Raw genomic sequence first — 18107 nt, 5'->3', positions numbered from 1 at the left:
ACCTCTCACAGGAAACCACTAATAATATGTGTGGAAAAACAGCTTTTGGGTGAACACTTAGCAGCAATTCTTCAGAAAGGTAAAGTGTGCTTCTTCAGATTGTTGCAACATTTTCATCAGTAAATATATGTGGAAGAAATATATATTTATTAGTACTTGATTTCAGTGTTTAAATATTTGAATTACGTAAGGTAAGATAGTTGTCATTTCACAATACTGTTTCCACTTACAACTTTGCTAACCACGTCTCAAAACTTTTGCTTATCCATAAATAAATATTTTTGTTTTATTTAGTGCTTGTAAATGCATGGCCCAAGCTCACTTATTTTCCTTTTTAATTAAATAATTAAAAACAAAAATGTATCCACCTATGATGTTATGTTAAAGTTACACATCCTCAATGTGTTATTCTTACCCAATAGATTTGGTGATTACAACATTTTTAAATAAATTTAGTGCTGTCACAGCAGACCCTACCTGTAATCACTAATCAGCATGCTCTAACACTCCTTTCCTTATGGCGGATAATCTCTCACCAAGTTAACTCCCTTCTTCCAGCACACTGTGTTTGTTGTAGTGAGCAGTGTAGCATTTTCCACAGACTGGTACCCCTGATTAATTAGGCCACACAAGGTGCTGTAAATCACATGCCTGTATTCCTGTCCATGTAATTGTGTGCTTCAATATTCTAAACCAATGGTTCCCACCTGTGGTCCTTTGGGGGTCTGCGAAGCCTCCTCTGGGGGTATGTGACTGCCTAGAAAATTAAATAATATTAACAGATTAATAAAGTGTATATAAAGCATCTAAATATACAACTGAAAATTGTAAAACCTACTGGAACTGTCAGGTAATTTGAAATTGGTAGCTAAAAATTAAATTAGTATCCTCAGATTGATTCAAGGGAGCAGTGCAGGTACATCAAACAGAATATAGTATGGACGATGTTCGGCTTCAATTAAATTTAGGAAAGCTCCAACCTTCTTATTAAAATTATTTTTTACTATATATTTGTTTGCAAATTAAATATAATGTATTATCATTTGTGTATGTGTTTTGATGAATGCATGTTTCTGTATCTTCTGTTTATTGTTTTGTGTTTCAAATCATTGGCAATGTTTAGGCTGCCAGAAGTGATCTGGTGGGGGGGAGGCGGGGTGGTTGGTCCCTGGATTCGAATAATGACTCCGTAGGGGTCCCCAGGTTCCAGTAATGCTAAAGTGGGACCATAGAAGTCAAAAGGTTGGGAACCACTATTCTAAACCAACTTTTCATACATTCTATTGATTATGTCACACACTGTTACAGAGTCCATGTTGAGCCAGAAAGATTCTATTATAATTCTATGCAAGACATTACATGTCCCCCTCTGTTAAATGAAAAATGACACATTTTTAGAAAATCATGAGAGACACACATATATATACGTATATAGTGAAACATGTACAACTCTATCTCTTCAATTAATCTTCCTGGTGCTTAGATCTGTTGACCCAAACTGGTTATTGGAAGCTGTAAACAGTCGTCCTCAATGTTGAAGATTTCCAATGAAGGTAAAGAATCAGCACCAGTCATTGAGTTTTCAGAATCAGTCTTTCTTTCACCATCTCGAGTTGAAACACAGGCCTAAAGTGAGATGAATCTCTGGTAAGGGACTTCCCAGGTAATTGGGCAGTCACCATGTGTCTTTTGGTAGACACTACTTGAAAAGATTCAGCATGGTAAGGAGTATCAGATTTTTTTTCCATAACAGTTGACCAATCACCAAATCTCCTTTTCGGAATGAGCGATCTTTCACATGTCACCTCTTGTCTGCATACACTTTTATTTTCTGCTTTTGAACCAAGTCCCTTCTACAAATGAGGCTTTCTTTACTATTTCCTTCTATGGTCCATTGGGGTACTTTGGTTTTCTTTGCTCTCCTGAATATCAAAGTCGCAAGACTTTCACCTGTGGTCGAGTAGGGTGTAGAGTTCAGTACTGTTTTTTAGACTGAGCTTCTCAAGAGTTGCACGCTGCACTGCTTTCCTTAGCGCTCAAAAAGTCCATTGGCCTGTGGCCATAATAGTGAGATCTTTTGATGCTTTATGTTCAGATGCTCCAATTTTTTTTAATTTTTTTCCGGTTGAAAGGTGGACCATTGTTAGACTTGACAGTGGCTGATAAGCTTCTATGTTACAAAAATGCCATTAAGTTTTTTGATAATTCACTCCTGTTGTGGAGAAGCGATCTTCGACATAAGGAAAACGTGAATATTAATCTACAATCACCATTAAATAATGTCCATTATCCAGTGGACCAAAGAAGTCGTTGCCTATTCTCTCCCAAGCATGTTTTGGGAGTTCTGTTATGTTCAGAGTATGGTGAGTAACTGGTTGACAGGCAGTTGCATATGTGACAGGCTTTGAGTTCCTTTTCAACTCTTTCATCTAGGTATGGAAACCAAACTCAGTCTTGGAGAGCTCTCTTTGTAACAACAATACCACAATGTGTTTAGTGAGCTTCTTCTATCACTTTTTGTTGTAGACTCTCCAGAATCAGGATCCTTGTACTATAACTTCTTCCAGAGTTATGGACAATTCATCTTCAACATTCTTGTACTTTTGATATTCACCATCATTACTGAGTGGCTAAATATATTTGTTCCACAACTTATGTGTAATTATGTCTTTCAATGTTAGCAGGTCATTATCATGACTCGTACCAGTGATAATTTGGGCTAACGATACATCAGCTGGTGTACTTGACAATGAAATTGATGTAGGCCCTAACCATTTTGGATGGAGTAGCATGACCTTGAATAGGCACTCTTGAAAAGTAGTCAGCTCTATTTTGATCCTTTCCTGGTCGATGTACAATTGTAATTGAAAGCATAGTCCCCATTGTTCAATTCAAGGAGGCATCTCGGCTTTTGGATTACCGAAGATGGTCAGCAAAGCTTGATGATTCTATACAGGAATACATGAAAATGTTCAAAAGCCCATACTACAGCCAGGCTTTTCTTTTCAGGCTGTGAGTAAGCATGTTTTGCTTGAGACAAACTTCTACTACAATAGGCCACAATTTGTCATCTTGCATTTGGGCGTCCACTATGTTGTGCAAGTATAGCACCTGACCCAATAGGCTAGCGCCAACCTCGGTGTTGAGCTTTGGGTTGAAGTACGCCATTTCTGTAGCATTTTCGATGACGTGTTAGATGCTCTTGAAACTCTTTTCACATTCTCTTGACCATTTAAAAGAAACACTTTTCTTTTTTAACTCTCAAAATGGAGCACTGACAGTGGCAAAGTCCTATATGTATCATGAACCAGTACCTGGCCATTCCAAGTAAAGAACGTACCATGGAAACATTTTGTAGGGGGTTTCAGCATTTGTCAAGGCTTTGACTTTTGCAGCGTCAGGCGTCACGCCCCCATCAAAAAACACAATGGCAAAGAAATTCAGTTTTATCTTATTGAACTCACAATTGTTTGCGTTTAAAGTCAGACCTGCATCATTGAGTAATTAACATACTTGTGTGAGGCCTCTATAGAACTCCTTCCCTGTAGCGCCAAAAACCAATATTTCATCACTATAGTTAAATGGATTCATAACAGGTTATATGATGTGTTGTATGATGTCTTTCAAAAGTTCTGCAGCCGATGACGCACCAAAACTGTCTCTTGTATCTAAACAAGCCAACATGTGTAGCAAAGGTTGTCAATGTCTGCAGCTTTTTTCTAGTTTTAACTAATGATAACCGGTAGTCAAATCAAGTCTATAAAAGATTTAGGCACCATTCAGTCATGTCAGCAATTTGTGGCCAGGATGTCTCTCTTGTTCAATCGCTTTGTTTGCCTGGTACATGTCAATGCATATGTGCACAGCTCCTTCATAATCCTTTTTAGGCATTACTACTCTGGGAGAAACCCATGGCATTGGACGAGGGAAACGTTCCACAATGTCATGCTTAAGTAATGATTCAAGTTACTTTTCAACAGTTTCTTGTCAATGAAAAGCAACTCGTCTATGTCTCGGAGCAACTGGACAGACCTCCTCACTGATATGCAGTTTTACTTTTTTTGTCTTTAACTTTTCTAAGCCATGAAACAATGAAGGGAATTGACTTATTGCATGATGAGTATTCATGTTGCAATTCACTGAAATCATTCCCATGTCAGCAGCTGAGTTGAAAATGAGCAAGCAGGCACCTGCCTCTGTACCTTGAAGCACTTGGATTGGTGCTTGTACCTTTGTTTTCTTATATTTCATTTTCCCATAAACAAACCTTTACTTTTCATGGACAGGGTAAGGCACAGTGACGGAGACAGATATTTGTCCTTTTCTTCATGCATTATATTTACCGAAGCACCACTATCGATGATGAAAGGTATTGAACATCCATTTATTTTCAGTGTAAACTTAGGATAGTGTATGATTTTGTTACGTTGACATTTCAGCTTTTCTTTGACTGATTTTTCTCCTCACAGGAAACCAGTGAGACAGGTGCATGGTTTTCTGAAGCCAACATTGACATGGCAGAATCACTTCCTTCACTTTCAGTTAGTATTAAGGCTGAAGAAGTGTTCAACAGTGATTTAGATGACAATTAACCTCGTTTAGTATCTATTTTCCTCAGCTGATGTTTCTGCTTGGCCTTGTGGATGTGCATTGAACGTTGCTTCTGGACGTTATGGCAGCTATTTTGTCTTCGCTTCATGACACACTTACTTTTTCCTTTGCTCTCCAGGTCATCACAAAATGGTTCTCTTTACCACAGCCTTTGCATACCTGACCAGTGGTGGAACACCCTTCCTTCGTGTGGAAACGCAAATCCACACCTGAAGCACACCTTCTTTTTGCATGTAGACATCACTTTGTCTCTTTCAGTCTTCTGTTTCAAATTGCTTTTCACACTCACAATAGACTCTTCCTGGACACTTCCAGCCTCCATGTCAGCAGCTTGTCTCTCAGCACGTTCCTCAGCTCTGGCAGCCATCAACACTTGTACCAGGCTAATAGTTTTTCTCAGCATTCATCATCTGAATGAATCGGACAAGCATCCATTGATAACTCTAAGTCTGACAACGTCTTCATCATTAAATTCATAGTACTTAGTTTCTGATGAGTGTCTTGAGTGTTACCACAAATTCACCTATTGTTTCGCCAACTCTTCAATGTTCTTGACTGAAAAAGTATTGTTCATTGTGACATTTGGTACTGGATTAAATTTAAGATTCAACATATTCTTAATCTGATGGTATGTGTCTACATCATTAGTTCTTGGCATTTTCTCTATGAATTCTTTAACACCATCACCAGCAAGATTTTTGAGATATTTGATAATCTTCCTGTTACCAGCCTCTTGAAGTGCATCTACAAAATTTACAAATGTCTCTATTCATGCCGTCCATCTATTGCCAATATTTTGCTTTTGGCAGTGTTGAATGGTGGTGGTGGTGGTAATCTGAAGAATGTGGCAGCATTGTAGACCAGTGAGGAACATACTGAAGTTGAGAGTAGCACGCTCTGTGACTCCTTTAAAACATTATGCTTGGGCTAATCCTGCTTAGTCTTTTGACATTTGAATCTCAGGATTGTCTTTGATGTTAATGGAAATGGCATCACCTCTCTTAGTTGCCATCCTAAAAATGTCTCAGATCTTATTGTTGCCTGCATTCTTTGCTTTTAAAAGACATATAAAGTTGTTCTGACCCCCACTTGGTAGCTTCATGAGCAACCTCTGGTACTGACAACTCTGTAAGCACATCCTGGAACTCTCCTTCTTGAGCCACTTCAGTGTCTGCTGTGGCACGATGACTCTGTTTAGTGGGCTTGGTAAGTTATCTACTTTTATTCTTTTTATATTTTAGTTTGTATTGTCTCTCACCTGGTGATCTCTGCCTTGCAGCACCATTTAGTATCTGCCGTCTTTAATTGCACTTTCTAAACCTCATTGAATCTGCTTTTAGCATTAACGCTCCTTATATTGTATAACTTTCTTTTGTGTGGCATTGCTGTAACTTTTGGTAGGATCTTGGTCATAGTTTCTTGACCACCGATGCGTAGACTTTTCCATGAAGCTATTTCTACTCACACACTTCACACTGACTTGAGTTGCACTTTGACTCCACATACACGAACCACCAACTCAGCACTTCAACACAGGCACTGATGGCATGCAGGAGCAGTTTGCTTGGATCACCGCAAACTCTCCAGGAGAGCACTTTCTTCTTCAGGTTAATTATCCCCTATCTCATCGCCAGTTGTAGCAATTCCCCCAGCCTGGTACCCGCTGAATAACCAGGCCACATACGCTCTGTAATCACGTCTTTATTACTGCGTGTACCTGTGAACTTCAACATTCTAAACCAAACCTTCATACATTCTATTCTAGCATTACGTCACACACTGATAAGGAGTCCTTGGGGAGCTAGAAAGGTTCTGTTCTAAATCATGCAAGACTACAAACAGCAACCTGTTTTATTAAAGACATTTAGGGCCAGATGTATCAAGATTCCAGGTATCGATTTCCAAATCGCGAATTTTAAGAAATCGCAATTTTAGAAATGCAAAACACGATGTATCAAATTTGAAAATCACAAATAGCGATTTTTGTTAAAAATTCGCAAACGCTATTTGTGAGATGCAAATACTGAATCGCAAAAAAAATTGCGATTCGATAACTGAAAACCGCAAGTAGCTAAAACGACAAACCGGAACAGCCTGATGACATCACAAGCAGGAAGTGACTCAGCCCATGCTGCTTCCAGATGCCACGCCCATAGGAGCAGTGAGAGAGACATAGCGCAGCACCAGGGAGTCGGCATAGTGAGGAAGCCAGGATCAAACTGCAACCTGGCCAATGCTGGCAATGGGAAGGAGAAGGGAGACGGGAAGAGGAAGCTGAAATTCCGTGAGAAAGAATTGGAGGTGATCATTGATGAGATTGTTGGGAACCATGATAGACTCTTTGGCAAGACCTCACTCCAAGTACCTGAGAGTGAGAAGCGGAAACTCTGGTCTGACATACAGACAAAAATATGCACAGTGGGTGTTGCACAGCGCTCTGTGGAGGAGATACGCAAGCGATGGTACGACTTGTGGTCCCGTGTCAAGGAGAGAGTGGCCAGCAGGCTTAGGGAGGCAAGGAGCCCCGGAGGCAGACCATCCACTCACACACCGTCCACCCCTATGGAAGACCTGATGGAGTCCACATTGCTGCCAGAAGCTGCCCCTTAGGAAATAGAACATAGCTTGATGCACAATGAAAAGTAGTCCATGCCACATCTTACATACAACACAACAGTGCGTTGTGGGAGTGGTAGTACACAACCCTAAGGTGAATACACAACATAATTTGCAAGATACTGGTCAGCCACATAGAGAAACACCACAAACGACTCAGGGTGACACAATTTCATTGTACATTTAAAGCAACACTGTGGAAATCTGTGACAAATGCTAGAACTGACATGCTGCATATTGTCCTTGCAGATGACTCGGTCCCTGCTGCTGCAGGATCTGAAAAAGTGGGGGAAGCAGAAACACAGCCACGGTCAGACCCATATACCAGGTAGTCCTACATTATTGTTCTGACTAGATGCAGGGCAAGGGTGTTACCACTGCCAGAGTACAACCTGGACTCAGACGAGATGCCAGAACACAAACCCACACCCCCACCAGAGGCGAGTCACACAGGAAGACAGCAGTCCCTGCACCAGCACCAGCGTCAGTCAACTTCCCTCAGGAGGCACCACGATGCAGGCAGACAGGGCACAAAAGAAGGAGTGGGCCCATCAATCTTTGGAGGCTTGGAAACTTCCATGCTGAAGGTGCAGCGCCTGCAATGCAAACATTTGAAGTCACTACAAAGACAGTTTGTGTCTCGAAATAGCAATATGGGGTTACAAAACAAGCACTTGGAGATCTTGATTGAGGGACAGCAAAGAGTTGTTGGAAACACCAAGAAATTGACACAGTCCATTAGGGAACTATGCCCTGAGATACGGCAGGAGTGCGTCAGCCAGCGCAGGTGCCATCACCAATATATGGCAAAGTTTGATAGCTTCTGTAGATCAGTCAATCGGCTTGCAAGTTCAACAGCCCAGATATAACGGAGTGCGGTTGCCACACAGGTGGAGATGGCACATTGCAGTCGGGACATTGCACAGGGACTGGTGCAAATTACCAACGTAGTGGATGCCAATCAAACTGCATGCAGTGCCACAACCAGCAAACTTGGGTGTTGGTGACAGTGAGGAGTCCTCTAGCCTCAGCAGTCTGACAGTCCCTGTGATTGATATGAGGTGTTGCAGTGCCGGACAAAGTACTGCAGGTGAACGTGCTACTAGAGGTGCCAGCGAGGGCACTGAGCACAAAAGTGGAGTGCGTGGACGTAAGAAGTGATGTGGAGGGCTACAGGGGACCATCTCAACATGTAGAAATAAAGTCATGCTATGATGCTAATATTGTGACACTGTTAATAGAACATGTCTGCACATTGTGAATAGCTATGTCCTAATGAAACATTTGTTACCTGAAGTCCAGGTAATAAAGATGCTAACTACTGAAATACATATTATTGAAGTGGATTTGTCAGTACTTACATCAAAAATGGTTGCACGTGATGTCAGCACATCTTTGCCTGCCTTCTGCTGCACTGGTCCTGTCTGCTGGTAGAAGGGGTGGTAAGGGATCATCATCTTCATCTGAGTCTGGCTCAGTGAGTTCCACTGGTATGCCGCTGGTGGTTGCTATGTTGTGCAGGATAGCACATGTGGCCACAATTTTGCATGTTGTCTCAGGGCTGTACTGTAGTGTACCTCCATTCCTATGGATGTACTTGAAACGGCTCTTGAGCAGCCCAAAAGTGTGCTCCACCACATTGCGGGTAGTCCTATGAGCAGGATTGTACCTCCTCTCTGCTTCAGTGGCATGTCTCAGTTAGGGCGTTAGCATATAGGTGCGCACTGAATACACAGAGAGTAAAATGAGCACATTTGCTGTCTGACATCATGCTTACATCAATGCATTCTTGTGAACTATCAAATTACCTAGTAGATATCCTTCCCCAAACTCCCCAGCTAGCAGTCTTGCGTGTATTCCGCTGTGGCGAAAGATGTAGGAGTCGTGTGTGCTCTCTGGGTATTTGGCCACTGGATCGGTAATGATGTAGGAGGCATTGCATATCACCTGTATGTTCATAGAACAATGGTTTTTACAGTTGCGATACACATACTCGGTGGCCGATGGTGGACAGATTGCTACATGTGTCCCATCAATGGCACCTAGCACACGTGGGAACTGTGCTATCTGGTAAAAAATTAACTTTGGTTTGTTGTAATGCCTGTGGGGTGTTGGGGAGTCTTATGTACAGTTGTATTCTGCTCAGCATGGCATTGAGAAATGGGTTGAAAAATCTGGAGAGGGCACTCTGTGATACCCCTCCAGCTGCTGCTATGACCCCTTGATAGCTCCTTGAGGCTAGTAGGTGCAGGGAGCATAATACCTGCACATGTATGGGTATGCTATTTGTCCTGTGTGTTGTGCGTCATGACGTAGTGCAACCATTGTGGAATAGGGGCTGAGGCATTCTGGGCTTCTTTATATAGGTTGCAGCTGGCTACCATCTAGTTTCAGTTCGTGGCAAATTGCATGTGCAAACCGGCATTCTGCGAATAATCACAATTTGCAATTTTTTTGCTACATCGCATTGCGAATCCATTTTTGGGTGTCGCAATCTGCATCTCGCAAATAGCGGCATGATTTAGGAGATTGCTGTCTGCGATTCGCTATTCTGTATCGCAATTAGCGTTTCGCAAAATGTGATTCGGTAAATCATATTGCTATTTGCGATCTGCTGTTTGCGACACGCTAATTCGTGTCTCTTTCGCAAAAAATCGCTACTTTTGCGATTTCTTATTTTCCCACTACGAATGCCTTTCATACTTCGTAAAATGCATTTTTGCATTCGCAAACGGACATTGGCTCCGTTTGCGAATGCAAAAATGCTTGATACATCTGGCCCTTACTTCCTTTATATACCTGAGTCAATTAGCCAAGTTGAATTTGTTGTGTTGCAAGGGTATCGCTCCACTGGGTGCGCATCAGAAAAGATGAATAGCGCAGCACAGAGCAGTAGTGTCAGTTAATCAGTGACCGATGTCACTATCAGAATACATTTGTATTACCAATTTGTACAGCACAGATGGTCCTGACAAAGATAGTTTTGGATCCTAGAATGCAGGCCACAAAGGGAGTATAGACCATACCTGGCCACAAGCTGTAGCTCGAAAACACATTCAGCATGAAAACCTGTTGCTCCCGGAACTTCAGATAATTTCATTATGTCATGGAATGCCTGGAGGAGTTCCATTCCGTGACTGTTGTGGCCAGTTCGGTGAGGAGCTGGCAGTCACTGTAATGCTGGCATTTAACTCTGGTTAAAGAGAAAGCTGCTATTGCTGTTTTATCTCATTATGCTATGTAGATTATCATTTTCTTGTAATTAATTTTCAAAGGAAATTAAAGGGCTGAAGTACGTTATGCCTGGAACTCAAGAAAATTCCATTATGTCATGGAATGCCTGGAGGAATTCATTGGGACTAGTTCGGTGAGGAGCTGGCTATCACTGTAACATTAGCACTTATCTCTGAATAAAGAAGAATCTACTCCACACTTTCCCTCTTATTTACATAACCCCACTGCAAAATGATCAAAGAGACCACTGTTATAATGGGTTCTAAATGATGGAATGGCAAAGGTGTGCAAAAATGTTTGGACTTTTCTCATTAAAATAGACTTTAAAGTATTCACAGATATTGAAGAACAAGTCAGATTCCAGCAGGCCTCATTCCTCAAAATAGCAAGTATCCCATTGGCAAGAAACACGTGGAAGATGTGCCAAATTTTCCACAGGTGGAAAGTGGAAAGTCTTTCCCATAAAATATCCCAAAAAGGTATATCTAAGGCACAGTGGTGGGGGCATGATGATCATAGTGGACCGATATGTAGTCAACATGCAATTTGGGACCCTTGCTTTAGACTTTTGAGTTTTCTTTCAGCATTTGGCTACAGGACCATTCCCAGCAGATCTCAAGCTAGACTCTACACAAGTAGGCTCCACCTCTCCTGCTTCCTCAATGGGGATGCCCGTAGTGATCAAGATCTCATAGGGCAAAACAAGGTCTCTACATTGGCTGGGAGACTGTGAGCGAGGGACTGAGGATTGAAGTAAATCAGTTTCATTGGCAGAAAGCGAGATAAACCCCACTCTGTGGTCCAAAGGTGGAAGTTGCCCCCGCACAAGACAACACTCCATCCAGCGCGGGAGCTCAAGCACTGGGATGAGCTTAGGCAAACCCATAGACACATAAAGTACCTGAATTATACGCTGGGCTGAAGAGCAGAAAAGACAAGGTGAGTGGCCCAGTCTCTTCCAGGTGATGCCGGGCGAAGACGGGCCCGGGCTTTGCCCAGGCAATTGCCCGGGTGCAAATTGCTGGACGGAAGTACACTAAACTTGGCAGGAAGGAAGCTCTTGGTCCAGAAAGAGTGCTTTTTGTTATTTGGTGTAAATCAGTTCAGTAGTTTATGAAAAATTCAAGGAAATCAAAATTCGTATATTTAGGGTCGCAATGAATTCACGAATACTGTCAACCGCGTGCAGAGGTCTGATTGGCTGCCACTACTTCAACCAGAAAGTGCTAGTAACTATTTTGAGTCTCGCCTTCTGCTGAGTCTCACAAAAAATAATAAAAAATTTAAAAGGGGGCAGGATATTCAGACCTTACCCCACCATGGCTAAAAAGCATTATAAAAAAAAAAAAGAATTGGATCAAAAAACGCAACTATTTTCAAATTTCAGCTTGATTTATTTATCTATTTTTAAAAAAAGGCAAACACATTCTTCAGTGCGTGCTTTCAATTGTGCACCAGGGTGGGCCAGAAATTAGAAGGGGGTCACACGGGGTCCCCATCCTTGGGCTTTTTAAAGCCCCGGGGGCCACCACCTCCGTGGACCAAAATGCTACCACCCTGGGACAAATTCTGGTAAATCTATGCGGTGGCGTGAGGCTTGCCATGAAGTGAGGCTTCCCTCTTCAGTAATTACCGGAGCGTCTGGTGGGTCTACGCTTGTGATGGCACAGGAGTGGCAGCCTTTGACCTTTTCATCCACCCACTTGTCCATGCCAGAGAACCACACTTTGTCTTCAAGACAGGCTTTAGTCTTAGTAGTGCTCCACTGTCCATGGTGGGCCAGCTCGGCGATCCCTTGCATGTAGACTCCTCTGTAGCCTCATCTGATGTCCTCTTAACAGCATACCTTTGTCACTTATGCTAAGCTCATCTTGGATCCCCAGATTTAGCTCATCGTTGCTTGCTCCTCTGCGGTGAGAGTTCTAGCACCATCTAGGAAGTTGCGCCATTGTCTTCTCCGTAGCCCCTCTTTGGCCTTGAATATACATGTCGTTTTCAGTGGCCTCCTGGATTTCCGTCAGAGAAAAAGTGCATGGGTTAGTATTATGGACGATCATTCTTACAAAATGCTCTACATCCTTGTCCTCTTCAGCTTTGCTGATCCCACTGGATGTAATCAGGTGTCTGGATATGTAGTCTGTGGGATTTTTCGTTCACTCTTGGGCAGTAAACAACCTCAAAGGTGGACTGTTGTTGAAGTTGGACAGTCTATCTCTCGATCCCTGGTGGTCCATTAATGGCGGTGCCGGCAAATAGAGGGACCAAAGGTTTGTGGTCCGTCACTACCTGGAATTTCAGAGAAGTATTGCTGGAAGTGCTGGAGTGCTCTTCAAATTGCCAGTGCCTCGCGCTCAATTTTGCCATACCGAGTTTCGGTGTTTATGAAAGCCTTGCTGGTGTAGGCGGTGGGAACCCACAACCCTTTGTGTTTTTCTTGGAGCAGGACAGTTCAAAGGCCTATGGGGCTTGCATCTACTACCAGCTCGGTTCTGTACCTGTGGCTGAAATACGCCATTGTCTTGTCATCCAGTAGTGCTCCCATCACCATCTTGAATGCTTGTTGGGTTCTGCAAACCCATTCCCAAGGAGCAGGCACGTTTTGCTAAGGCCTGGAGTCTCTGACAATGTGGCCAGGTTGTTGGCCATTACCTGGAAGATTTTCAGTTCAGGCGCCTTTCATGGGACAGCTGCTCACCATTCACCGTTTTCGGACAAACCTGTAGTCCATCACTTGGAAAGTGGTAACCGAAGAACTCAACAGCTTTCGTGTAGAAGGGACACTTTTGTCGGTGGAGGGTCAGCCCATGATCCGCTAGGTGCTTTAGGGTAGCTCACAGCCTCATGTGGTGTTTTTCCGAGGTATATATGGACCAGATGTACCAAAGGATTTTACCCATTCTGTGTCTATGGGAAAAAGCTTTCATACATATGGCCCTATGTGAGTGGAGAAGGTAGTAATATATCTGCTTGCATCGTCGAGCAAAAACTGATGTTATCCAGCATTTAAATCTAATTTGGAAAACCAGCAAGCACCTATTAGATCAGCCACAATATTGTCGACTGTGGAGATGTGCTGTTCTGGCATATTGCTTTGTTTGGGGGCTGCATGTTGATACAGAGTCTGATGGCTCCTGGTGGTTTAGGCTTGAAGACTGTTACGAAGGGTTGTACCCATGGAGTTGGTCCAGTTACTTTTGCAATAACCCCTACCTGTTCAAATTGTTCCATACTTTTGTCAACCAATGGATATAGGTGGAATGGGACTTTTCTGTGTGTCAGGGCTACAGGTTTTATTGCTTCATCAGTCTTCACACCTTTCAGGCATCCTAGGCCTACGCTTAACTGCGGGAAGTCCTCCAGGATGCTCTCTCCATGAAATTCATGTACCAGTTGGGCAGAGACAACCAGGCCCAGGTCTTCTGCAGTGACATCCCAGGATGGCGCCCATGTCCCTGTTGGTTACATAAAATCTGTCTTGTATTCTTTTCCCCTCATTTTCTACCATCACCTCCAAGGCTCCTTCCAGGGATATTGGTTTTGTGCCTCCATACATGTAGATCATTTTGTGGGTGCCAGCCTTGGCACGATCTTGTGGAACTGGGTTTTGTCCTTGATATTCACAGACATGTCTGTGTCGATTAAGGTGGTAATTTGAGTCCCTCCAGTTTCCACCTAGCTCATCGGTGGGGGCCTTTAGTGAAGGTTCTCTCTGCCAGTGAACGACACTGTGAAGACTTCATCGTCATTATCTTCAGAGTGACTCATGTTATCCGGGCTGCCCGTCTTCACTATCCTCAATGGAAAGCAGGCACAGGGTAGACCACCCTCACCCGTGGTATCCTGTGCTGGGTCTTGGCCCACTACTGCAGCACACCTTAGCAAAATGATTCATGCGGCTGCATTTTGAACAGGATCTTCTTTGCTGAGCACACCATGGGCGTTATGTCAATCTGCAGTTCTTGCACCCTTTCTTGGACTGTTTGGGAGTGGGAGGTGTGCGCTGCAAGACATCGCTGGATGGCATCAACTTACTCTTCCTTGATTTTGTTCTTGGTTCATTCGACTGGGCTTGCAAGATCCACCTTCATGTCCTCAGCCCTGCTGTCCACCAGCTAGTGGGACTTTGCCAATACCAAGATGTTGTCTAAGGTGATGCATGTTTGGCAAAGTATGTGTGTACGTAGCGTGGACAAGCGGAAGCCCTGGATAGTTGGACCCTGATTTCCTCTGGCTGTTCGATGTCTGTGCAGATGCTTTCCAGTTTGTGTAGACGTGCATAGAATACGTCTGCCAATTCGTCTTCAGGCTGTCAGGCTTGTCTCAGCTTGAAACTTTCATGGTCCGGGTTCAATTGGGGGTCAAATATTGATTCAGGGCTTCCACAGCAGCGTCAAAGTCATCGTCCCTTCTGTGTTGGGGAGATATTTGAATAGATCATACAGTTCCACACCGCCCGCGTGGACCGCCATGTATCTCTTGACTGCTTTGTCCATCTCAAGTGTGGCGCGAAAGTAGTGTTGGAGGTGCCCTATACATTGCGGCCAGTGCAGGGCAGCCATTGTGGGGTCCACCAGCTGGCTAAAGGCGACAGTGCTGTGGCATGCACACACTGTTGGGGCGCTGAGGGTGCTGAGTCTTGTTGCTGGGCAGACATGTTCTCTTTCCAGTGTTTTCGTGATGCTCTAGAGCCTGGGCCTACCTTGTGATGTCTGTTCCTCTTCCCATCAACCTTCACCCTTTTTCCTCTTTTAACTTATACTGTTAGCTCTTGTTTATGCAAGGAGGAGCCACTGCTCGGAAGACAGATTGACTCTTCGCCACCTTCCTCTCTCAGGCACTCCCTTGGCATAGGCAAAACACCACCATTTCTGCCATCGGTCACTCGTTCCACGCTGGGCAAACACCAGCACTTGTCGTCTACACCTCACTGCTGGCCTTTCCAGCACGTGTCAGGCTCCTGCACTGGCCACGTGTGCTATCTGCAGTTGTCCTGTGGGCCCCCGCTATGTGGCGCAGCTGGCTCTCGCAGGGAGCTGCAGCAGCTGTCACAATGCTGCAGGCTTCGCACGGGGACAACAGGTGCGGGGCAGGGACACAGAGCGCTGATGCAGCCTCAGGCCCAGGGCAGCGCTCTTCTCATCTTCTGGCAGGTGCGTCAACCACTTGTCGGCAGCTGGTCCACCCGCAGAACCCCTCCTGCTAGGCCTCAGCACAGTCCCCTCGGCATGCTCGGGGGTGAGGTAGGCATCTCTTGCACGCAGTAGTAATGGCAGTCTAATCGCCAGTGTAAAGGCCTCACACTATTGTACCACTCTGTAGTAGTTCAGTGCGAATTGCAGCTTATAACGGGAGACAGACACAGTAGATACTGGATATCGGCTGAATGACTACACTTGAGGCCGGGTGGGATTTTACATCATGTTTGCAAGTGAAGTAAGAGCGGGCACTCTTTTAGCTAGCAGCAAGTGGGACACCAGTGGGGATTGCGGGCCAGCACCAGAAACAATCGCCCTAATGAGTAGCTAACAAAATCCAAAGTGAGTTTAATGTCATCCTAATTGATGTTTTGTCTATCCTCAATTTCAAACTCTTTCTTCTCCCCTTCTCTGTTCTCTTCACTTTCATTTTCCTGTATAACTTGAAAGAACCAAACACAACTAAGGCACACAAGGTTATGATTAGCACGTCTCAAGATCTACCAATGATTCCACTACCTAAATTTCCAAACCACTGTCCAACTGCTGAAAAAACACTCCATTGCTTCCCAGGCACCTGTTGCTTCTAACTCCTTCAAATCCTCTTTCAGATCAGTCATATTCCTAATGTACTTTTTCTGCCCCTTACTATTATCTAAGATAAAAGTATAACATTGTTAAACTTTCCGCATCTTTCAGACTCCATCTTCTTTTGCAAGAAGGATGTCTAAAGCAAGGCGATTCTGCAAAACCACGGATCTTATGGTAACCATTTCAGTGACCACTAATAAGAAGGCACCTGCTGTATCTGTAGACAACATATCTACAATAGTTGACAACTTCCTTATCTTCAGGTTATTCAGGATCACTCCTACTGGTGGAATTTTAGCACCAAAAATATCTTTTACAATCTCAGAAGTACTGGCACCTCTCTTGAGTCGGGCATTTGACTTCTCATCCCAAAAGGGATTATCAGTGTTTCACATGATAAAGCTTTGGAAAAACGATTCCTAAATAACATGTACCATACCATCGCCAATCTAAAACAAGCATGCTCTCCAAAAATGAAATAAAATCCTGGAATTACTAGATCTTGTTCAATCAACATGATTGTCCAACTACTCTGAAACTTAAATACATGTCTACTCTCACTTGTCCCTACAAATTCTGTCTGCTTTCCATATGGGTCTATATATGCATAGCGCCCCTTCATGTTTCCAGTCTAGTATCAATGTAGCTTGACTTCTTGCTGCTCAATGGACTCCTTCTTCCTTTCCCCAATTTCATACATATCCCCCTCTTGTTGCCTTTGTTTTCGTAGCTCTTCTGTCTTCAGCTTGTCCTTAAATTCTTTTTCTACTGGGGTAAGAAAAGAGTTCAGATTATTACTATGGGCATTAACTGTACCGAATGTTAAGGTAGGCTCAAAGAATCCTCCTACTGTCTATACTTTCCCCTTTGGAAACTTTATTCAGGTGTCTCATGATGGGTAAGTCTGAAGAGAGAAGATCATAATTAGAATAATAATAGTGAAAGTGTTCCTGTTAATACAAAAGGCTCATCAGCAAACTACATGAAATACCACATTTCAAGGGAAGAATATGACATGTAATTCCCTCTAACTGATTGAGGTAGCTGTGTACAGATATAGCAGTTGTTTGTGTCCATTGTGTCAATGTACTCATAAATCAGTTTATAAATGTTTAAAGCAAGGTCTTCTCTTGAACTGTCTACATGTAACTCCCTTTCATCTTGTGTATGCCTTCTACTATCCGTAGGCACTGTGGAACTTGGGGCACTTGTTATCTAACATTTCCTGTTCTAGAGGGCGTAGGTAAACTCAGTCTAATAAGGATTGCAATGATCAGAATAACTGTCACAACTAATTCTCCAACACATAGGTATCTAATTTTACTGCTCTTATTTCTATTAGGCTCCATAAATTCTCTGAATCCAGTCCGGTAATCAAAAAAATGGAAAAAGAAAAATGTAAAATGCAAATGTTGGCAGCAAAAATAGCATCTATCTCCTTCAGTCCTTTTCCTTTGAGCAAAGCAAATAGCAAGTAATTGTCTTTCGACAAAGTTCAAGAACTAGTGGCAAAAATCTTCTTTTATTTCCTACAAAGTCCATAAAAATGCTCCTAATAAAGTTCAAATGTCTTTTATAAATACACAGTTCAAAATCACTTGGTCACATCCAGGATATGATGTCTCAGTCTATCAACTGGCAATGAATTTTCAAAGTTCAGGATGGCCACATGAAGAAAATCAGGAATGCTCAACTGAATGTGTATTGTTAAAACAAATGCTTGCAAATTCCTTCTCCTATTCATTTGCTGCAAAATATGTCCATTCAGGTGCTATGTAATTTTGACAAGGTACTCTCCTTCGTTTTGATTTCCAGGCTACTTGTCTTTAGGTATCACTGTCACTTTGACCACACTCTTCA

The 18107-nt window shown here is 43.2% G+C and overlaps 1 protein-coding gene across 1 annotated transcript in view; it reads left to right on the top strand.

Annotated features, from left to right (window-relative positions):
* Positions 1–18107, top strand: part of CUL4A (cullin 4A) — a 635676-nt gene that overhangs the window by 213281 nt on the left and 404288 nt on the right. Inside the window, exon 9 of the mRNA XM_069204675.1 lies at positions 12–79. Coding sequence (XP_069060776.1) covers positions 12–79 — 68 coding nt within the window. The remainder of the gene's footprint in view (positions 1–11; positions 80–18107) is intronic.

Source organism: Pleurodeles waltl, chromosome 8 (assembly GCF_031143425.1).
Source record: "Pleurodeles waltl isolate 20211129_DDA chromosome 8, aPleWal1.hap1.20221129, whole genome shotgun sequence".
Classification (NCBI taxonomy): domain Eukaryota; kingdom Metazoa; phylum Chordata; class Amphibia; order Caudata; family Salamandridae; genus Pleurodeles; species Pleurodeles waltl.
Note: the sequence above shows the minus strand (reverse complement) of the source record. Positions and strands in the feature narration are given on the sequence as shown.